Consider the following 23,896-nt stretch of genomic DNA (forward strand, 5'->3'; position numbering starts at 1 on the left):
TTCAATTATTATTTTTTTAAATGTTTGCCCACAAAATTTAGCCATTTAAATAATATATTGACATTAAATTAAAATATATTGAAACATAATAAATTATGTTGAAATTTTAGGGATCTAATAATCAAACACACATATCAATCATGTAGGATTTATCATTAATTAGACAATTTTTAATAATATTTTAAATGATAAAATAAATAAAAAAATTGAAGTGCCCAAATTATGGCAGTGGTTGTAGCGGGAAGTCCTCTAATTAAAAAATTAAGGATCTAATTAAGGGACATAATCAGAGTTTGACATTCCACTTAATATCTGGACTTTGATTAACCGACACCTTCTCTTATTGCTTTATTTATTCTCTTCATCTTCCGTCTCTTTTCGTATATAATTTAATAATTTATTGAAAAAAAATATTATTTCACTAATAATTAAAAAAAATTATTTGTTGGGTAAAAATGAATGTGGCAATCACATTAATATTTAAAATTATAAGATATTCAGCAAAATTTGGTTGAGATTATGGCATCTTTTGCAATTTACCAGAAGCTAAATGGGAGTTTAGTGTAATTATAGGGGAAATGAAGGGTATATTAGAAAATGGACCAACAGAGTATATAGCTGGAAGCACAAGAGAAGAAGCCTGGCTTTGTTCACTGGACTACATATATCCCTCCTGCACACCCAAAATATCTCTCAGTGGTTCTAGTTCGCTTCCAATTCACGAATCCCTAGAAGAATTGATGGAACAGAGGAAGTACAGAGCCGATCTTCTTTCACCTGCCTTCCTTGTCCTCCTCCTTTTCCTCTTCCTTTCCGGTCGATCCGCCGTTCACGCCTACAAGAACTACACCGTCGGAGACTCCCTCGGCTGGTTCGACAAATTGGAGAAACCTGCCGTTGATTATCAAAAATGGACAGTCGGCAAGAACTTCAGCCTCGGCGATTTTCTAAGTAAGCTCTAATTCTCTGTTTTCACTAAGCTCTGTTCCGCTTTTCTTTGCTCGCTCTCTCTATTGATTCCTGAATTTGATTTTCGAGTGATCGTTTCGCGAACTCTTGAGATTTCGAATTTTGATTTTGATTTTTGATTGATCGCTTCGCAAACTCGAAATTTCGGATCGCTCTCCTCCGTTTTCTGAAAACTCGTACGCTTCAAGTGATTTGATTTCCGTCTTCGATTTTATCAATCTGCTCCTTCAAGTTTAGCATCTTTTGGCTTTGAATTGTAAATTTCTCCCGTTTTAGTTTGTTTTTATCGTTTTCCTGAAATTGTGTGAGCCATCTGCTTGCTATATTTTGGTGCTTCCGTCGATCTCTCTATTTTTTTGTGTATTTTTCTAAATGAATCGATAACTGTTACCTAGTTAAATGACAATATCGAACAAACTTGACTTTGAGTATCTCGCTTTAACCTAACTCATATTACATTGATACTATATTTAGCGGCTCTCAATCATAGTCTGAATCCTTGCCCCTCACGTAAAACAATATTACAGAAGAACAATAATAATGTGACAATGCATTCTATTATTAGCATTATTCCAATACGTTATAATGTTTGCATCATGTTGAACCAACCAATTTTAGTTATAGTAAGGTCGAGTTTTGAATGTAAGTAATTTCCTAAAATTTAAATTACAAATTTGGTCTTTCCATTAAAAAAAAAAAATCACAAATAAAAATAAAAATCTAGAGTTTCATCCAATTTTAACTTTATATTTAATAAATCAATTATTTTTTAAATTTGATTTTTTCTGATTGAAATTTTTGAAGAACACTTCTAAAATTTTAAATATCAAATAAATTACAAATGATTTATAATTTAACATGTTTTAAAATTGAAATGGTAAGTGGAGTCTTCACTTTTTTTCAATTTTTTTTTTTTTTTTTTTTTTTTTTTTTTTTTTTTTTTTTNAAGGAGAAAGTTCAAGAAATAACTCATTATCCAGCCAAAATAAATAAATAAATATGTATATGTATATATATAAAAGGCACCAACCTTGCGTACCCCATGTTGTTTCTTTTGGATAATGATCTTGACAGCTAAACGAACATGCCGGTGCCTAGTCCCTTGTGTGTTTACTTCTTTCTCCGTCTCTTTTTTAGAAGACTTTCCACCATGCACGCAACTGTGATTCTTGATAATGTAACTTGGAACACGTGTTGGTTGTTAAGAGAAACGTCGGTAGTTTTATGCATGTGATAGACATATCATCCATGTGCCGCCTTCTTGTAAAGCTGTAAACTTTGAAGACCGTAAAACTTTTACTGGCTATTAAATTAGTCGTTACTTTCCTATAATTTTTTTTTAACAGTTAACTAGGTGCAAAATGAAGGATTCATATATTTGACCTTTTCTTCGAGAGTTTATATTAAATTATTAACTTATTAGCTTCGATACACACTGTTTAGGAATGCACTTGGAATATGTAATATTATGCTGGATCAACTGAAAATTTATGGAATTTCAGGGCTGAAATAATTCCAGAGATCGTTGTGATGTTCATTTTGCAGTTTTTAACACTGACAACAATCACTCGATTGTGCTTACGTATAATTTCACCACATACAAGCTATGCGACTACGACGACGCATCGGAACATGACACGACAGAATGGTCCGCTGCTGACCCGTCGGCGACCACTCCATACGCCGTGACGGTGGCCGTCCCACTGCTAAAAGAAGGGACCAACTATTTCTTCTCCGGCCACTACGACGGAGAGCAATGTCAAAATGGGCAACAATTCAAAATAAACGTCACTCATGGACAGGGCCTCCCGAAGAGCATGAGAGATTCTTCCGACGAAGCTCCGGCTCCTGTAGTTCCCGACACCGGCGACCAAACCGAATCTGCTCCCGACACCATTGTCCCTTCCAACTTCGACAATCCCCAAAACGACGTCGCTGATAGCGACAAGGAGGTTTCGGGCTCCGTTTCGCTATCGCTTCACTTCAAGTTTAATGAGTTTTTCTTCGTGTTAGTTGGTATTGCCTCTGCCTGCATTTTTCTCTGTACTGAATGATTGTGTTTTCTTACTTTTGTTTATTTTTTAATTTCATTATTACGGGTTTTAATTTTACAATAATGTTGGTCTTTTTACTGGGCGTTCAAGTATTAATACACACGGTTAGATTATAGGTTTTATTTAGGATTTTCTACCCTCTTTTGTGCATTTATATGTACTGCTAGTGGCACCACTTTATTTACTTATTTCTGTCACTCTCTAGACCATTGTTTGGGGACTTAATAATTTTCAGGTTTAAGCTGTATATTGACCAAAATATTAATTGAAGGATTAAAACTAATAGAGGTTAAGTAATCATACCTCTAACCTTAAAGTCTGCCAATTAGCTAGGAATGTATCACTATTGGTACGAGACCTTTAACAGAAATCAAAAGTTAAGCTATGGACTCGGTCAAAATTAAGAGGAGCCTTGACTCTATAGTGTACTTGGGCTAAAAAGACTGAAATACCCCTACATCGTGTAAGATATCGCAGGGGTAAAATTGACAATTATAGAAGTCAAAGCTAACATTAATTGGGCCAAAAATCACACATTTAAGGCTATTTTTCAGTTTGGAAGTAGAAATGGGCTTTAGGCCCAGGATGTCACATTTGTGGGCGTTAATAGCTACGAGTCCAAAGGCCCAAAACCTTCAGAAAATTATAATTAATAATGAATAATAGAAATTGTACATATTGGAGTTTATTTTTCCCGCTGCTTCTTCATTATTAATAAATTATCTATTTGTATACCTTTGCCCAGCATAATTATTTTCCATTACTTTTAAAGTTGTATTATCTGTCATATTTTAAATATAGGTAAATTATTTAATTTTATTATATTATAGTTTTTAATAATTTTTTTTCTCTCCTTTAATTATTTTTCGAAGGAGATCTCGATCTTCAAATTCTTATGATTTTCAAAATGCTTTCATAAAAAAATAAATATTTGTTTAGAATAAAAATAAAAATTAAATCAACATTTTGATCAGATACGAAAAGGTTAATATCGAAGAGTTAGATGAAGTTCATACGCAAAGACATAGCTTTGTCCTCAAGAAAAATCTCACACTACCCACACAAAATCCCAGGGAAAATATAAAAGAGAAAAAGAAAAAGAAAAAGAAAAAGAAACAAGGTCTTGTTTCTCTGTGTTAGCTTCGTCTGTCTTCAATCTTCCATTTCGTTTCAACCGCCAGACGTTTCGCGCGTTGTTTCTTTCAACTTTTCAGTGCACGAAGAGCTCAAAAATCTTGTGAAATGGCGGAATCATCATCGACTTCAAAATCCGATTTGCAGACGGAAGAAATGCTAGATCGAATACTCACGCGCTTGGCTCTATGCGACGACTCCAATCTTCAATCCCTTCTATCCAAAGTTCTTCCCCTCACGATTTCATCCCTCTCCTCGCAGGCTACCTCTGTCCGCAACAAGGTATTGTAAATTGTTTATCGTAGTTTTTTCTCGGGAAAATTTATCAGTTTCAGTTGCTGGCTTGAGCTCAATTATGAAGTTTGTGTTGTCGAATATGATCTTATTCTGATTATCGTTTTGTATCAACTGCTTGAGAACGTTCCTATGAGTTATAAGCGTGTGGTGTGATATATAGTTGATTCTTTTTCTCGCGATATGTACTGGCATTAGACAGGGAGCTATTTAGTTGGCATGTATTATGATGAATTTTTCATTGGACTTTTTTGTATACATCATATTCTTTTAAATAATGTGCCTTCAATCTTCACATTCTCAACTCTCCTTCAGGCTAGTGAGTGCTATGAATTTATTTCAAACGATTTCTTTTTTATTTTCGGATTAGCCTGACACGAATGGATTGTAAATATGAGTCCCTTAAATGTAAGAAGTTTTGGTAAACCAGGTTAAGTATTTTTCAGAATTTTGGATTCTTATTATGAAACGAGCTTAGGAAGAAGTATAAGTAGTGCTAGTTTCAATTGAGGCGTGGCTATACCCTTGTGGCCCTGCAACCACACCCCAAACATAATGCAATGCACATGGGTGGGTGGCTGGAGTTCTTTGGAGGGTGGGGGATGTGGCGGTGGAACGCAGATGGTGGGGTAAGGCCGTGAACCTCGTTCGAGGCAGGTGCTAGAGGGGCCTTAGGCATGGGTAAGGACGTGGGTGGGGGGCTGAGGTGCCAAAGCATGCGGTCCCTCAACCTTCCAGCGTGTTAATCCATGCCGAGCTAGGTGTGTTGCCGCCTTGCCTCTCCCATTGGATTGAAATGGACGTACACCCGCACCCCTCAACCAAGCAGGGAGAGAGAGTGGGATATAGAGCCGAGCTTGGGAGGTGGCCTTGCTTCGATGACGCTTGTACATGGTTGTCTTGTTGCTCACTTTCTACAAGTACTGCAGTTATGGTGAACAGATTTTGTTGGCTCTTAAAATACGGTCTTTGTTCAAATATTTCAGAGTTTTTCTAGATTTATGCGTTTGTTTTGATTGGAATATTGAGTATCCTCGAGTTCCTCTTCCCATAAATCATCTTCAGTTTAAACTTCTTTGGGCATGTATGTGCTCCTGGTAGTTTCTTATTTATAGTAACGACACATGCTTGTGTAGATATGAAAATCGGCTGCTTATGTGGAAAGAAACAGTAGAATTAATTACATTGTTGTGTAGGACTGATTTCTAGCTTTAATCTTGAAATCTGTGGCACAATTATAGAAATATGTAATTTCCTTTAATTTAGCTTCTTTTAGGACTTATGGCTGTCGTCCTTCTTCTTAACTTGACGGAAATGAAACTTGGTTCTTAAAAAGAGTAGAAACAATATAAACAACATTTACTAACTTAGTGAACCTGACATCCCAAGGAGTTAGCTATTGTTCATGTGATATCATATGCTCCTTGATTGTCATGAATAGGTTCTCGAGATCTTGAGTCACGTTAATAAGAGAGTGAAGCACCAGTCTCATATTGGTTTGCCACTGTTGGAGTTGTGGAACCTATATTTGGAGGCCAATTCTACTTCCATGGTCAGGAATTTCTGCATTGTGTACATTGAGATGGCGTTCGATCGTCTAGATCCAAAGGTGTATGCATCTATCTTGTCCATTTGGCACTTAGGTTTTTATTGTGTTGATTCGGTAAACTTGGGACAATGAGTTGCGCTACCGAGTCCCTGACATTTCTTCCACAGGAAAAGGTGCACATGTCCCCTATGGTTTTGGCAAATATTTCAAAGCTACCTTCTCAGCATCAAGATATTATTTTGAGAATCGTCACTAAGGTGAACTATTCTTTGGATACCTTTGGGTTTGTAGCAGGATACTGTGATCATTTATTTATTTGTTATCTTTAAATGTATCTTACTGTTTTTTTATATTAATAAGATGATCTCTTGACTGACATTTGTACCTTACAATATTTTGATTTATAATTTTCCCCCTCATTTTCAATTTTAAAAAAATGTCTTTTATTGCCGAAAACTGGTTTGATTTACTTTTTCTTTCTTATTTTTGTGTTCAAATATAGTTCTTGTTAGGTTTTCGATATCGTTATAATTTACATAACAAGATGAATAAAACAATATTTACTTGTAGTTTTTTGGGTATAATTTGGATCATATGGAAGGTTAAGAATAACATATTTTTTAACGAGAGAAAGATATGGCTGAAGTGTGGATAAAAAACCATGTAACTGGTTTATGTGATTCTATTTTTTTGATTAAGGAGTTTCTTCACGACTATGCAGGACTGGATGCCTTTTTATGAAAATCATTTTAGGACTCCTAATCCGATTACTTTTTGTACATACTTGCTCTTGTTATCTTAGATATATCGTTCCTTGTCAAGAGGGGGAAGAAAAAGAAAAAAAAAGAAAGAAAAGAAGTCTGAACTCCCTTATGTTGGGATAAAACTTGGATTAGTTTGTTTTCATATTGCTTCTTATTGGGGAGAGAAACAAGCTGCCGTATGCAGTCAGCCTCCCCCAGAGAAGTTTCTGCTCTTGAGCAAGGTTTATGGCCTTTTTTCAGGTGATTGGTGAATGTCACTCTCGTGAAATTGACGATGAAGTTGCCGCTAAATATAGATCCCTGAATACGTCTCAGAATCAATTGCTGGTCCTTGAGTTTTTCCTTCACACAATTTTGTATCAACCTTACTCTGAAAGGTTCGGAATTTTTTGAGTTAACATTGTATATTTATTCATCTAAATACTTCTGTCTGATGAAATATTACATAAAATTTATGCTTTATGATTTTTTATAGTGATGGATGCCCGCCTGGACTTTCAATTGCTCAAACCAAACGTGTTACTGGAAAAAATCCTTTGAACAGTGATGTACTACTGTTGAGAAAGGTGGTTTAGTCTAAATGACAACTTGACTTGAATGGTTATTCCTATTGTCATAATGGGAAATTACATGGCTACCTTTGCATCTATTTATGCTCTTTTACCACATTTGCCTACTAACAATGTGAATAATTTCAAGATTTTTTTGCTACTTTATGAGGAAGCTAAGGTATCTTATGATCTTTTTTCCAACAGTTGGGCATTTTGAATGTTCTTGAAGTTATGGAGCCAGCTGCAGAGCTTGTTTATCCCATATATACGATCGCTAGTGTAGACAGGTATGCATTTGTTTCCCCATATTTTTCGCAGGGTTTGACATCGTAAGTAACAGCTCATTTCCCATATTTCTTAAAATTCAATCTCCAAAATGGGAAAATAATCAAATAAAAGGAAATTGGTGATCAGCATTGTTGGAGCAAAGAGAGCTTTAAATGGGAGAAGAAATCTTTTTGGTAGAGAGGTGGAAAGTTGGATTCATCTTAGAGATAAAATAGATGTTGTGAGCTTTGATCCGCACGGAATTATCGCTTAGCCCCTCGTCCTAATAATTGGTTCCAACCAAATACCAACCAAAATGTGTGTTGGAACTATCTCTGTTGACATGGCAATGCTAGTGAAAATGATGCTCGTAGATAGAAATGCCGAGACCTGGACTCCTAGAGCTACTGAATAGTACAACAGAACAAACCAAATCTCGATAGAAAAAAAAAAAAAAAAACTCACTTTTTTACCTTCCGGATACAATTTAAATAGAACAAATTATTTTTTATTAGAACTGAGAAACAGTGTTCAAAACAACTGATAAAAAAAAATGAGGCAAAGTTTGGTAGAGATTTTATTCTCAATTTTTACTCTGGTTATTTATCAGTATTCTTTTTTAATCCTTGTATTTTGTGTTTCTTCTGAATATGTTTCCCTTTTTGCTTACATAAAGTCACGAGCCAGTTGTTAAGAAAGGGGAGGTTCTTCTGAAGAAGAAGGCTTCCACTGCTAATTTAGATGATCAGCGTCTTATAAACAAGCTATTTTTACTATTTAACGGTAAGCGAAACAACTTTATGTATTTATTCAATTTAACGGAATTAACTGATGGCTGCAGCTAGTACTTTCAAATGACCATTTGTTACTCATCCTTCTCCATTGTGACTTCATATTCTTGAATGGTGGTCATGCATGATATTGCATATGTATTTTATATTTTTTATAAACTAATTTAGGCTGTTGATTATTGTTAGAAAACAACATGGAGACATTCTATTTTTGTGAAATTTATTCATACAGAATGGATGAGGACATGGTTTATAAATATATAAGAAAAGTGAGCTGAAGTTGAGTAGTCTTCCTCCAAATCTTGTATTTTCTCCTATCTCCACAATTTCTTTGGATCTCGTACCTGGGTTTTCTGTTGGCAAACTCCTTTCTAACCTTGTGGTAAACAAATATATTACAGGAAAGCTTATATCTTTTGAAAAATGAGAGCCTTGCCCCGACTCCTTCTGTGTTTAGTGGAGTCTCAATTTATTTTTTTATCTCTTTCATAATTTCACCCTATAAAAATAAAAAGAATCTTCCTCCCCTGAAATCTAGATGGATAAAGCTTATGTGAGACTTCTTGTGGGAAGATATGAGGGTCTTTCATAATACGAACATAAATTTTCCAACGAGAAGAAAAATGTAGGAGGGTGTTTCTAAATTCGAGAATAGACAATCAGCTATGTGCCAATCCCATTTTTAGGCTTCCCTTCGAGAAGGAAAAAGAAAAAAAAAAAAAAAAAACCCCATTTGCAGGGTTTTCTGTTCGGTGATAGGAACCTTGCCTGATTTTCACTTGTATTTTCATCTATATTTTAGAGTATTTCTCACTCTTTCTTATCAAAATAAATAAACAAGTGGGAGAGATGTTCCCGTCTTTTTTTTTTTCCTTATAGTAACTTGACGTTCTCCTGTCTCTCTTTCTTAGCTCTATTTGAATAAATCTATTTTTCTCTATCATAGTGTAAATGAAAATTTTAAAATATGCTAATATACAAGATGATTTCTTTTATTTTTGTGATGATAACATGATTTCCAATCAATAAAAAGAATAATTTATCCTAAGAGAATAGTTTATCCTAGCACAGTTTTATCTGATTGTAGTTTATTTTACAAATATTGGCCTGGTTTTCTGCTTTACATTTTTTTTTTTTCTGATACGCTAAAGTCAGCTACAAATATGTGTTCCAATAACTGCAGGCTCTACTGGCGCCGAAAATACTCCTTTAGAATCTCGAGTGAAGCCTGGGAGCATTGCCCTAAAAGGAAAACTTATGTCTCTTTTTTGTCGGTCAATAACGGCAGCAAATAGTTTCCCATCAACCTTGCAGTGCATTTTTGGTTGCATATATGGTTTGATAACTATCTTTGATTAGTTATTCTTTCTAAATCATCTTGTTTGGTAATAATATTAGAATATCTTTTTTCATTTATTCGGGCTGCCAAAGGTAAGAAAAATGGATGACCTCCAGGAAGTGGAGCAAGAAATTTTCAAGCATAATCACTACTGCTACATTGAAAGCCCAAACAGAAGCATTCAATCCGCACATTCCCCAAACTTCCTCCATTTTCACTTTTTTGGCCTCCTATTTCGTGAAAATAATCTCATGTTTTATTGGTTATTTATCACTCTTTGAAATTGTGTTCTAGACTATTGATTTACCCATTTTGTCTTCGGGGGCTAAATCTCATATGTAGGGAATGGCACCACATCAAGGTTGAAGCAGTTGGGTATGGAATTCACTGTATGGGTATTTAAACATGTAAGGATTTTTTCTCTTGAAACCTTTGAAGTTGGAATTTATTTCAGAAAAACAAAACTCTCGTCTATCTGTAGTTGTGAAACATGCATCTGTCATCCGTTGTGTTAGTACTTTTTTATGTTCTTGAGAAATAAATCTATCGGCTTGTAGGATTTTAGGTCTGCCAAATTGATGAAAAAAAATTATGACTGTAAGATGAGTTATTTAAGAGACTTATTTCTCACCTCTTGATAATGGAATCTGTCACCATCTCTTATTTTTCGTTACTTCTCTACTTGTAATGTGTATTTTGCCCTATTTAATTCGTATAAGTAAATGTTGCAGGCAAACAGTGATCAACTTAAGCTTATGAGCCCAGTGATACTCGGTGGAATTCTCAAGTCACTTGACGGGTATTCAAAATCAGCATCAGGTCCATATTAATGAAGTTTTCATTCATATTTATGTTATTGTGTCTTTATACCTTCCCAATATTTGAAATTGTAGGAGTAGGATCGTATCTATATTAATGTAATTCACGCATTTTACCAGATTCTACTACGAGAGACACAAAAACTTTTGCCTTTCAAGCAATTGGATTGCTTGCTCAGCGCATGCCCCAACTATTCAGGTTATATAGGCTCTCAGTCTGATACTTCGGTGGTCTGAATTTCATTTATGTTCCACTCTGTGGCTTCTTCCATGCAGTTTGGAACAAATCTTCAAAAACATGAAAGTAAAGTCTGATTTCCGTTTCCACTAATTACAGAGATAAAATTGATACGGCCGTTCGTCTTTTTGATGCTTTGAAAATGGAGGACTCATCTCTTCGTTTTGTTGTTCAAGAGGCGACCAATTCGCTTGCTGCTGCATATAAGGTTTGCTAGATTTGGTCCATCTGCTTTAAGATATTGATAAATATTTCTGTTATTGTGTATTTGTTTATCAATCTCTTATCCGTTGTTGTAAGTGTATTATTATATATTGAGCTCTAATGAATAGCATGAGAGGGTCCTTTTGTATTTTGGTCTGATAGTAACATGGTAAGAACTTGGGGATTCTTCTTAGGGCAATTAGAGCTTTGTGACCTTTAGGTTTCAGGCTTAGGGCCCTTGCTGTTTTCCACCTTAGGTTTTTTGAGCTTGCTGTCCCATTTGCAAACCCACGATTGTTGCTGCAAGTTTGGTCATTTTTTTTTTTTTTTTTGTCACCACCCAGCCTAAGAGGAAATCCATCTTACAATTTGAAGAACCTCATAATCCGACTAGCAAAGCAGCCCACGTGCCACTTGAAGCCACTGCTCTTAATCCTATGCGGCCATGCATGAATGGCCAAAATCTTCTCCGACCATCACTGTTCATCTTTTCTTGGCATTCCCGACCCATGTGTGGTTACTTGTTTGATATCTGCTTAGATTTGAAGTTGTTTCAAAAGAAAAATCACACTTTGGGAAGTCCATTCAAATATGTTTTTTTTTTCTTCTTTTTTGTTGAGTTTTTGAGGTCATTGTGTTTTGATTTCGTGGATTTGGATTAGATTGTGTTTTTTTGGCATATATGGCTAAACAAAATTTGAGGTGACGGATGCCATGCATATTGAAGTTGTCGAATGAGACGGATCTTCTGATTTTGGTCTTGCAATAATAAGTCCTTAGATTGTGTTAGCATGCAACTACTTGCACAAAAATGGGCTCAAATTTTCTCTAGATGAAGAAATTTTGATCATGGAATTCAGAATTAGGAAATGAATGTTGTATGCTGAAAAGTGAGGGGCTAGCCCTCATCTTTTTTAGTGGATATCGGGTGGGGACAAAGATACTTCCAAAAAGAGCTTCCTACTTGTTCTTTCTTTGTTCAATGGATGATGGGAGGGATACTTACTTCTTGGACGATAAGTGGTTGGGACATAGACCCTTATTCTCTATGGCTCCACGTTTATATAATTTTCCTCTATGAGAATCATTCCGTGGCAGACGTCCTATATCTTTTTGGGAGCTCTCCTTTGTCATTGGAGTTCTGTTGTTCGTTGTTTGATAGGGAAATGACGGATGTTATAGCTTTCTTATCTTTGATTGAGGAGTTTAAATGTAGACCTGATTGAAGAGATATTCATCTATAGAGCCTTAATCCCATTGAGGCTTTTCTCGTAGTTCGCTCTTTTGTTGTCTGGTGAATCCCTCTTCCTCAACCGTGTTTGTCTTATGTCCCCGTGGAAGGTGAAAATTCTAAAGAATGTTAGATTTTTTGTGAGTAGGCCATTCACAAAAGAGTTAACATCGTTGCATTCTTTCCTGAAAGGCGGAGAAGGCCTTTACCATATCCTTTGGAGGTGCAACTCTCCTTGGATGGTTTGGGGTTGTTTCCTTGAAGCTTTTGGTTTCCAGCTTGCTAGACAAAGAGGTTGTAGAGCGATGCTCAAAGAATTCCTTCTCCATCTGCCCTTTTTAGAGAAAGAGAGGTTTTTGTGGCAAGCGTGTGCCTATGTAGGGTCTATGAGAGGAAAGAAATAAGACCTTTAGAGGGGTTGGTAGGAACTTGAATGATGTTTGGTTCCTTGTTGTGGTTCTATGTTCAATTTGGCTCCGTTGACGAGGTTATTACACTAAGGTTTTTTATAATTACTTTCTAGGTCTCATTTTAGTCAGTGGGAACTATTTTCATTTGTTTGACTCCCTTTTTGTGAGATTGGCTTTTGGCTGTCCTTGTATTCTTTCATTTTTCCTCCTGGTTCATTAGAAAAAAATTATATCATTATTTCGTATCTGATCCACAGGAAGCTCCAACTACAGTATTGAAAGAGTTAGAGGCCCTTCTTCTTAAAAATTCTGAGGAGGTATAAGTTTACATCTACTGTTTACTCCCTTCTTGCTTTCTTGTGATCTAGTGTCATTAGTTTCTCATTGCTTCTTAGTTGATGTCTAATTCCATAATGCTAAACAGGAAGAAGGTGAAGTGCGGTTCTGTGCTGTGAGATGGGCCACAAAGTTATTTCATTTACAACATTGTCCAAGTCGATTTATTTGTATGCTTGCTGCAGCAGATTCCAAATTGGATGTTAGGTATCCTTACATCTCCTTTTTGAAAGATTAAGTTTCTTGACATGGGATGGTAATTAATTGAGGACAACGTTGTGTGATGCTACAAATGAGCATAGATTGCTCACACTCACTCATGTAGGTAGAAAAAAAAATTCAACTTTTTAAAAAAGATCATGGAGTACAAAAATGAGTGGGTATCTTATCTTTTGTATATTTATAATAATATTGCAAGCCTTTCTCAATGTGCTCTTTCTAAATCTTTTGTTCCATTTTCTCTACATGATATATATTTACATTGGACTGTCTTTATTTTCTTTTTATAATTTGCCGTTTTTTTTTTTTTGCTTTCACTCATTTGTAGAGTTTGTATCTTTTAAGCATTAGTCTCTTATAATTTTCTCAATGAAAAGTTCCTCTCTAGTTAAAAAAAAAACATTATGTGTTGCATGCAAGAATGTTCTCCCTGAAATTTCACCAAACTTCTTTGATGCGCCCTCGGAATGTTCTTATTTTGGATTAGGTTCTTTCTGTAATTCTCCATTCTCGAGTGCTCGGGAGGAGATTCCTTTTTCCCTTTCTCCCTTTTTTTTTCTTTTCTTTTTCCTCTTTGCACTCTCTCTCTGTCTCTCTCTCTTATAATGAAAATTGTCTCGCTTATAAAAAAGAAAACAAAAGATACATTGTTCCATGAAATAATCTTTCCATATTATTTTGTTATCATCATCTATTCCATTCCTTTCTCTTAGTTGCTTTCTTCTCCCACTCTCAAAAGGTGTGTTGCATAGAACCAAATTTCTTAAATTACTCTTTCATTGTTTTAGGGAAATGGCCCTTGAGGGCCTTTTTGGAGTGAAAGGCGAAGGCCGAACTAAAACTCAAATTCATGATGTTAAATATCCAAAATTTGGGGTCATGCTAGATTACATTGTTAAGCAGCAGCCGATGTTGTTACGTTCAACTGAGTTGAGGGAACAACAGCTTCTTTTTCCATCTCCAACATACATTGCGATGATAAAATTTTTGCTATCATGCTTCGAGGCAGAGTTGCAGCAAGATGACTCTTCAGAAGCGTCATCTATTGATGAGTCTTCTGTGGAAACAATGTGTCAGTTTCTAGAACACGCTATGGCATATGAGGGATCTGTTGAGTTGCATTCGACTGCTTTCAAGGCATTGATAACCATTGGATCTTATTCGCCAGAGGTGCTTTGATTTTTCTTAAAACTGTCTTCAGTGATATTCATCCGTTCCCCTCTGCTTGAAGTTCTTGTGGTGATGTAAGGTCATTCTGTGCAGGTGATATCAAAACATTATGCATCAAGGATTTCCTGGGTAAAGAACTTTCTTAGTCACATAGATATTGATACTCGTGAATCTGCAGCACGCTTACTTGGAATAGCTTCTTCTGCACTGACAACATCTGCATCATCGGCTCTTATCGAAGAACTATTGACCTCAGTTAATGGAATACATAATTTAAGGTACAAGTACTTGATGGAAATGTAGATTTAAAAATCATGTTTCTGTCTATTATCAAGGAAAGAAATGTCATATTTCTGTCTTTTGTATGTTGGCTTCATTCTTGAGTTATTTTATTCTGCAGGTTTGAGACTCAGCACGGAGTGCTATGTGCTCTAGGATTTGTTACTGCAGATTGTGTTTCCAAAGTACCAGTGGTAAGTGTTTGCTATCAATATTTTCGTCCGTTTATTTTCTTGCCATGTTGCGTAAAGTTACCTTTGTATCTTGGGTTTGTATTCTAGAAGAGTGTCAAAATACTCCTTCAGTTTGTTATTAATCAATGAAAAGTTTGTTTCATTGATGGGAGATGAACTTGCCATGCAGCAATTAACTTTTAGATTTCCACAGATTACCCAGACATTGCTCGAGGATATCCTTAAGTGCTTGGTTGGCATCGTTAAATCTGAGACTGCAGCAGTACCCGCTGTAGCAATGCAAGCCATCGGTCATATAGGGTTGCGTATACCATTGCCACCACTTTGTAGTAATTCTGAGTCAGGTAATCTTTGTTATCTAAGTTAGGAGTTCAAGGGTCTTGTTATTCGTAATTATTTTTATGAACTAAATTATTTGATTAAACTTGAATGCAGTTGATGTTTTGACAACTTTACGTGACAAGTTGAGCAAGCTATTGTCGGGTGATGATATTAATGCAATTCAGAAGATTCTATTATCCATTGGACACATATGTTTTAAGGAAACATCATCAGCATCTCTAAATGTTGCCTTGGATTTAATTTTCCATCTTTGCCGGTGCAAGGTGAATTGAAGTTCCAACTAAAACTTTTAGGGAAAAATTTATCCATGGTCGTTAAAACTTTTAGGGAAAAATTTATCCATGGTCGTATCTTTTTTAGCTTATTATCATGATTAAAGCCATCATTGGTGCTTCCTGCACTGCCAAAAATTTCAGGTTGAAGATATTCTTTTTGCTGCTGGGGAGGCTTTGTCCTTTCTATGGGGGGGTGTTCCTGTGACTGCTGATGTGATTCTCAAAACCAATTATGCTTCACTTTCTTCTGCATCAAACTTTCTTGGGGGAGATGTGAACTCATATTTGCTAAAATATAAGTGCAACGTTGATGGAGCGGATGAAACCAGTGAAAATTTTCATGCTGCGGTTAGAGATTCTATTGCCAAAAAACTATTTGATGATCTTTTATACAGCACGAGGAAAGAAGAACGCTGTGCAGGAGCAGTCTGGCTCGTGTCACTTGCAATGTATTGTGGTAATCATCCAGCCATCCAGCTAATCCTTCCACAAATTCAGGTCTGTGTCTAATAAGCAGTATTTAAAAGGAATACTATCAATCCACCACCCCTATGATTCAAATGCTATTGGCTGTGAAACAGAGCTGAGAAAATAATTCATAAAAAAAAAAACATCAATCATCAAATTTTTTCTTGTTTGCTCAATGAACTCTTTCTTTTTCAGTTGTTTGCTAGACGGCTTTGATCATAACCATTTATTAAAATCTAGATTCCTTTCAATTTACTACATTTGGGACTGAAATGTGTGAAAATGAGTAAATTGTCCATTTAGGATGTTCCTAATTGGGTAGTCAATGACCCACGTGGCATGCTGATTTGGATTACAATTTTTATGTTAGCCTTGAAAAATTTTCATTCCGTATTACTTCAGCATCAAGGTCAACAATTTGTTTCCAGATTGCTAGCAAGGTTGTTTTCAGATTTGCTACAACATCATGGTTCAGTATAAATGTTCTGATATTTTACCAAATAATTCGATTAAATGTACAATTTGGCTCGATTGATGCAAATTGATATTCTTTTCATGTTGAACCACAATGGACTATTTCATGCTCACTCATTAGGATAAATGGAGCAATTAATGAGAAAATTCTTTGTATAAGTGCAAAAAATTAACTACAAAAAAAGGCTTGGTATAACTCTACTTTTGGAGAGTTATCAATGGGTCTCTTTTTTGCTCCAGATGTTTGTACATTGATTTTCTTGTTACCACATTTAAATTTGGTGATTTGTTGGCTTTTCAATTGAATTATTATTCCATTGCCAGCCTATGAACTGCAAGTTTGTGTTAGGACTCTGAAAAAAATAGAATCTTACGAGTTTATAATATCTTGTCCATTTCACATTTAACAGATATGTTCGTTTATCTGAATGCAGGAAGCCTTCTTAAATCTTTTGGGTGAGCAGAATGAACTCGTACAGGAGTTGGCTTCACAAGGAATGAGCATCGTGTATGAATTGGGCGATTCATCAATGAAGACGAACTTGGTAAATGCTCTTGTGGGGACTCTGACTGGTTCAGGAAAGAAAAAAAGAGCAATTAAAGTAAGTCAATACTGATCTCTATACTTTTTGTATCTATTTCTGATGGTGTGAATCAGAGGCTCACATATTTATTAATCAGCTTGTTGAAGATTCTGAAGTTTTTCAAGAAGCAATAGGTGAAAATCCCAGTGGGGGAAAACTAAGCACCTATAAAGAACTTTGTAGTTTGGCAAATGAGATGGGGCAACCAGACTTAATTTATAAGTTTATGGATCTAGCAAACCACCAAGTATCCTTGAACTCCAAGAGAGGTGCTGCCTTTGGGTTCTCTAAGATAGCTAAGCAAGCTGAGGATGCCTTGAAGCCTTATTTGCATTCATTGATTCCAAGGCTCGTTCGATACCAATACGATCCCGACAAAAATGTGCAGGTACTTCATATGCAACCGATGAATTATGCAAAAAGTTATAAGAAGAAAGTTAATATTTTTCTGGAATATGTTATTTCCTTAGTCCTACCAGTGCACTTCTTTTTCATTAAGTTCTCATCTGTACTAGTTTAGCACAAAATAATATTTGTTATTGTGATTTTTTAGGATGCAATGGCACATATATGGAAATCTCTAGTGGATGACTCAAAGAAAACGATTGATGAAAATTTTGATCTTATAGTAACTGATTTAATAACACAAAGTGGATCTAGGCTTTGGCGGTCACGAGAAGCATCTTGTCTTGCCCTTGCTGACATTGTACAAGGAAGAAGGTTTAGTCAGGTAACTATCGTATCGTCTGCATGTTGTAAGCATCCCTTTAGTTAAACATAAGTTTGTTTATGTGCGCAAATTTGTTTAATCATGTTAAGGCATGTAGATGTAGCATTCTTTTATTTTTCTTTTGTTCTTTAATTAAAAATGACTTGCATAATATTATTCTTTTTCATGTAGGTTGAGAAGCATCTGGAAAAGTTGTGGTCAGTAGCATTTCGAGCCATGGATGACATTAAGGAGACTGTTCGAAACTCTGGAGACAAGTTATGCCGGGGCATTACTTCATTAACAATAAGACTCTGTGATGTCTCCTTAACGGAACTGGCAGATGCTAGTAAGGCAATGAACACCGTTCTTCCTTTTCTGCTTTCAGAAGGAATGATGAGCAAAGTTGATAGCGTTCGCAAAGCATCTATTGGTGTCGTGATGAAGCTTGCAAAGGTTGGTTTTGTTTTGAATTCCTATTTCGTAAAGCATCTATTGGCGTTCTGATTGTGAAATGATATAATATCAAAATTTAATTTGTAAGAAATTATATGAAGGGTTTCTGGTTAAAAAAAAAAAAAAAAAAAAAAAAAAAACNAAAAAAAAAAAAAAAAAGGAAAAAAAAAACATAATATGAAAAATTAATCATCGTGGCCAATTCCATCTATTCCTCCTCCATACAACGAAGACCTAGATTAACGTTTTCTTCCTTTTCTGTTTCCTTTTTAATTCTTGAACATTTGATAGGCTGTTCTTTTTTTATGGTTATTATTATTATTTGCAGGGTGCAGGAGCTGCTATTCGTCCACAATTATCTGATTTGGTCTGTTGCATGCTTGAAAGCTTATCTAGCCTTGAAGATCAGGGACTCAACTATATTGAGGTTAGTTTGGTTGATTTGTTTGACATCAATTGTGATGTAAAAGTTCATTTCTCTAGATGTATGAATTCTCGCATTAATGTTTGATTTTAGATCCATCAGTCCTATTACTAGTATTTACCAGATTCTAGCGAAAGTAGTAGCTAATAGACGAAAAAATTCTTCCCTCGACTATGGCTGTGGGTAGGTATGTTTTGGATCAAGTTCTATTAGTCAACGAAGCCATTGAGGATTAGAGGCCAGAATCAGGAAGGGATCTTTAAGATAAATTTTGAAAAGGATTACGATCATGTGAATTGAATTTTCTTGGATAAAATTCTTGAGAAGATGAGCTTTGGGTATAATGGAGATCTTGGATTTGGAGTTGTGTTAGGATGGTTAAGTTTTCCATCCTTATTAATGGAAGTCATAAAGGTAAGAATCTAACTTCGAAAGGGTGCGAGAGTTCTTTTGGCGATGTTTGGTCCCTTGTTAGATTCTTTGTCTCTCTTTGGCCTATGATTTTAGCTTTGAGAGGTCTTAGGCAAGAGAATCCTTTTTCTTCTTTCCTTTTCTGTCTTGGTAGATGTTTTAATTTGAATGGTTTCCAAATGTGTTGAAGGGAAGATCATTGAAGGTATAAAGTGGGTGTAAGGCAAAGGTGATTCTGTAATAGCCCAACCCCACCACTAGCAAATATTGTCTGCTTTGACCCGTTACATATCACTGTCAGCCTCACGGTTTTAAACACGTCTACTAGGGAGAGGTTTCCACACCCTTATAAGAGAAGCTTCGTTCTCCTCTCCAACCGACGTGGGGTCCCATAGATTCTCTCTCCTCTTCCCTTAGCTGATGAAATAGTTTTCTTTTGTTTGGGGAAGAGTAGTCTTTTTCAATTTTGGATCACATTTTTGCTTTCTTCAAAGCCAGATCAATAGAAGTAATTGCCAGATTCTGGGCTTGAACAGTGACCCCGTTAAAATGAGAGAGTGAACTAACCTGGTGGGTTGTGAGGTGGGTGTCTTTCCAATGTCGTATCTTGGGCTTCTTCTGGGAAACAATTTTGATCTATCATTAAACAACCAACCATTACACGTTGTGTATGCACAATTTTCTCTTCTTTTTTTGGTGGTTGTTTCTTATTAAAAAAAAAATCAGATTAAGAAGACTTGTAGTGGTTTAATTACAATATTTGAGTGGGTAAAGATTAAAGTTGAGTGTACAAATTATAGGATCGTTTAAGTTCTCCGTTTACCTTTTTGATTTGTGGTGTAGGGGTTACTAAATTCTTTGATCTTTACAGTTGCATGCAGCAAATGTTGGAGTGCAAACAGACAAGCTTGAGAATCTCAGAATTTCAATTGCAAAAGGATCTCCTATGTGGGAAACTCTAGACATGTGCATAAAAGTTGTGGATGATGAATCACTAAATTCATTGATTCCTCGCCTTGCTCATTTGATTCGGTCTGGAGTAGGCCTCAACACTAGGTCTGTATGATGCAAATCGTCGTAACTTTTATTTAAGAGGAGTTCGAATTTTTCCTTTCATTCTATTTGGTTTAATTTTTTTCCTTCGAACGTCTTTGTTCCAAAGACATCGAAGCCACTAATTTCTTATCTATTTGTTGCTGGTATCGTTAAATCTCATTTTTAATTTTTTTTGCTTTCTTGAACAGGGTTGGTGTTGCCAACTTTGTGACCTTATTGGTTCAAAAGGTTGGTTCTGATATCAAGCCATATTCAAACATGCTATTGAGGTTGTTGTTTCCGGTTGTCAAGGAGGAAAAGAGTGCGGCAGCAAAACGTGCCTTTGCTTCTGCCTGTGCAGTTGTTATGAAATTTTCAGCACAATCTCAGGTTCAGAAGTTAGTTGAAGATACTACATCTCTTCATACAGGGGATAGGAATGACCAAATTTCTTGCGCTCTTTTACTGAAAAGCTATTCATCCATGGCCTCGGACGTTCTGAGCGGTCATCTTGCAGCAGTTATTCCAGTTATTTTTGTCTCCAGGTTTGAAGGAAACTTCTTTGTAGTAGACTTGCTAAACTTCAATCTTTAAAATGGTTTCCATATTTCATGTTGCTTTATTGATTTCATATCCCTAAACATCGCGTAGTGAATCAGTAAGGACACCTGACCAAAAGGATAATCATTTAGGTTCTATTTACTCTGGGATTGAAAAGTTTTTTTTGTTTTTTTGTTTAGATTTGAAGATGATAAGCATGTTTCTGGGTTATTTGAGGAGTTGTGGGAAGAAAATACTAGTGGCGAACGTATTACTCTGCAATTGTATCTGGTAGAAATTGTATCTCTCATCTGCAATGGAATTACATCATCATCATGGACCAGTAAAAAGAAAGTAAATAATGTTCTTGCTCCCTTCTTGATTTTTCTAATTTGAATGATTTCCTTTATCATTTTTTCATTCTGCTTGTTTGTTCCCATTTTGTAGTCAGCACAAGCAATTTGCAAACTTTGTGAAGTTTTGGGCGAGTCCATTTCATCTTATCATCAAGTCCTGCTTCAATCTCTTATGAAAGAAGTTTCTGGTCATATATGGGAGGTACAGTTATATTATTTTACTTTATTACCTAAAAGAAATAATTTTCAGAAATAGGTCTCATCTGAAGAAAACTATTTGATGAAACTTTGAAGTCTTTGCATATATTTTACTTTGACAAACATAGCATGAAGAGGATTCTGGTATTTTAATAGAATAATGGTAAAAATCTGAGCTAGCAATGACAGGGATTGATTACCTTTGTTTGTTTTGTCTTTGCTTTGACAGGGAAAAGATACCATATTAGATGCACTGGGTGCTATTTCAACTGCTTGCCACAAATTAATTTCTTCTTCCGATCCTGCCTTGCCCAATGCCATTGTAAACCTGGTATCTTCTTCCTGCACCAAGAAAGTAAAGAAATTCCGAGAAGCAGCATTTACTTGTCTTGAGCAGGTACATAATGTTTCTGTTAATAGAGGTCCCATTAACTCGTTCATGAATTTGGTTTCTTTTTGGTTATTACTTGTGTCATCTATGGCTGTTAGAATTTCAAGCATGCTCTTCAACTGTACCTTACTCTACTATTCTGTTTTAATCATTAAAAAAACGTTGTCTAAAAAAGCTAAACAATAAAAAAACTAAAGAATGTTAACAAATAGTGTTCCTAATTTGTTGCTTGGATTCCTTGGGTCTTGAAATATGGATGGTGGCATTTAAAACAGAGTGGCTGGCCTGCACTTATCTTCCATTGTTTGCTTGTTTTCAGGTTATAAAGGCCTTTGGCAGTCCCCAATTCTTCCGTATTGTCTTCCCATTGTTATTTGAGGCTTGCAAATCAGCTGATTCTGGGCAGGCACCCCTGGGAGGTGTTGCCGCCAAAACAGGTTCCTACTTTATCGTAAAACATGTTCTTCCATTCCTTCCAATCAAATTTTCTACAAATTTGCTTGCTACTTTCAGTCACTTTAGTTTTATCTTCATGTTGAATAGACTACAACTACAGAAGAGTCTGAATGAGTTCCTTGATCCATTAAGGAAAGACAAAATTAATCTAAAAAATAACAAATGGAGGATTTCCTCCAATCTATTACTGTCACTTGTGTGTATCTATATGGCCATAGATTTATGCTCATCAACTTGCCTTGTGAGGCTTTATAAGTTTTGATCGCATTATGACCAGAATTACTTTATGCAGACTCGGATGATAAAGGAGAAAATTCAGTTCCTCGAGAGAAAATTTTAAATTGCTTAAAATCTTCCATCAAAGTGGCCGATTTAGATGATGTTATTGAACAACAGAAGAACTTGCTGAATTTGATTACTACATCCTTGTCTAATGGCTTTCGATGGACTGGTATCTTCTTCTTGTCTCTCTTCTCATCTCTTACTGTGTAGTTGGCTTCATTGATGTTGAAACTGTACTCGTCACTTTCAGTGAAAACTTCGACTTTTTCGTCAATCAATGAACTTTGCTCAAGGTTTCATGAGGTCCTGCATCATGGTTCTCAAGGGAGAGACAAACTTGATAGCACTATTTCTTTTGTTCTTGAGGTAACTGATAGCTTATATTTGCCATGGATTACTGTAAAACACATCTGAAATAATATTTTCCCTCTCATCTACAGTTATCACATTCTGTATCGCCTTTAGTAGTTCAGTGCATAACCACCGTCAAGATTGCTCAGGTGTGTTATTTATTTAACTTTCAAACTAAAATTTGAATTATTATGTTAACTCGACAGGATAAAGGGTTAATTGTTCATATTCCACCAAGTTCCTATGGTTTCATAAGTTTATGTTTATCAAATTTAGGTTCACATCAGTGCTTCAGAATGCCTATTGGAGATCATAAAGCTATATAACGACGTACCTTTTGTCCACCGGAGAGACATCGGAATCAAAACCGAGCTTCTTCATCTGTCCGAGATTGAGAAAAATGAAGTCGCCAAATCATTATTGAAGACGTGCATTGAGAATCTTGAAAACCTCCTCCAGGATAAGATCCAGGAAGGCTAGGCACTGCGCTTTTCCTTGAGCACAACAAAATATTCCACAGAGGCAGAGCAGAGAGAGTCCACAAAGCAAGAGCCAAATAGCGCGAAAGGATGCAGAGTTTCCAGTTGGTAGACTCCACACTCTTCGCAGATGCTCACGGTCAATCCTTATTATTCTCAGTGAGGCTTTCCCGATCCCAAAGCTTCAGAGAATGAAAATCTTAAAACATTTTACATATTTTTACCAGAGCTTCTTGGACCTACGGCGGTCCTGTAAATTACTAAGATTTGGATCTTTCCATTGATTTTTGGTAGAACTCTGAAGATATTCTCATTGTGAATTTAGCTTTGATATCTACACATTTTAGTCCGTCTTTAGCCATGACAAAATTTCAATATACATATAATTCAATTCATTTTAATTTTAGGTAAATACTATTTTTTTGTCGGCTTCTCCCTACCCGATCCGATAGTTATATGCAGTAAGTCATTGTTGCCTTTTTGCTTACATTCCCATATAACACAAATTTCAATTTTTCAAATCTTGCTTTCAAAACTCTCTCTCGAAACATCTCTGTCTCGTTTTCTGTAACTTTCTTCTTGAATCGGGCCAGAGGTTCGAGCATACGTCGTTTGGCCGTAGGCGATGCTACGGCGATGCAAGAACGAATAGACTTAATTCACTTATTAATGGGAAGTGAGTGCCGCATAATTGTAAGTTCGCTACCATAAAAAATGAGTTTAATTGAACTTTTAATTGCTTTTGTATTTAAGCAATTAAAATTTCATTTAATTAGATAGACTAATAATTTTCATGCATAAATGTTAGGAGATAATTTTTTTTATCTATATAAGAAAAAAATTACTTAAAAATA

The 23,896-nt window shown here is 35.7% G+C and overlaps 2 protein-coding genes across 2 annotated transcripts; both read left to right on the forward strand.

Annotated features, from left to right (window-relative positions):
- Positions 1 to 277: 277 nt before the first annotated feature.
- Positions 278 to 3,152, forward strand: LOC111776932. The gene is made up of 2 exons (XM_023656350.1): positions 278 to 951; positions 2,515 to 3,152. The coding sequence occupies exons 1-2, from the start codon at positions 579 to 581 to the stop codon at positions 3,021 to 3,023; spliced, it is 882 nt and encodes a 293-aa protein (XP_023512118.1). The 5' UTR covers positions 278 to 578; the 3' UTR covers positions 3,024 to 3,152.
- An 899-nt stretch (positions 3,153 to 4,051) lies between these two features.
- Positions 4,052 to 23,443, forward strand: LOC111777004 (proteasome-associated protein ECM29 homolog). The gene is made up of 35 exons (XM_023656440.1): positions 4,052 to 4,439; positions 5,893 to 6,060; positions 6,168 to 6,257; positions 7,005 to 7,141; positions 7,240 to 7,330; positions 7,520 to 7,602; positions 8,259 to 8,365; positions 9,557 to 9,709; positions 10,055 to 10,119; positions 10,444 to 10,531; positions 10,651 to 10,729; positions 10,868 to 10,976; positions 12,871 to 12,930; positions 13,038 to 13,156; positions 13,957 to 14,338; positions 14,432 to 14,616; positions 14,739 to 14,811; positions 15,005 to 15,155; positions 15,247 to 15,416; positions 15,570 to 15,926; positions 16,805 to 16,972; positions 17,052 to 17,342; positions 17,508 to 17,684; positions 17,856 to 18,119; positions 18,448 to 18,546; positions 19,826 to 20,010; positions 20,199 to 20,534; positions 20,730 to 20,883; positions 20,977 to 21,087; positions 21,313 to 21,480; positions 21,794 to 21,911; positions 22,223 to 22,381; positions 22,463 to 22,578; positions 22,653 to 22,712; positions 22,840 to 23,443. Exons 1-35 carry the CDS (start codon positions 4,266 to 4,268, stop codon positions 23,041 to 23,043), a joined length of 5,451 nt encoding a protein of 1,816 aa, XP_023512208.1. The 5' UTR covers positions 4,052 to 4,265; the 3' UTR covers positions 23,044 to 23,443.
- The last annotated feature ends 453 nt before the right edge of the window (positions 23,444 to 23,896 follow it).

Source organism: Cucurbita pepo, chromosome LG16 (genome assembly GCF_002806865.2).
Source record: "Cucurbita pepo subsp. pepo cultivar mu-cu-16 chromosome LG16, ASM280686v2, whole genome shotgun sequence".
NCBI lineage: Eukaryota > Viridiplantae > Streptophyta > Magnoliopsida > Cucurbitales > Cucurbitaceae > Cucurbita > Cucurbita pepo.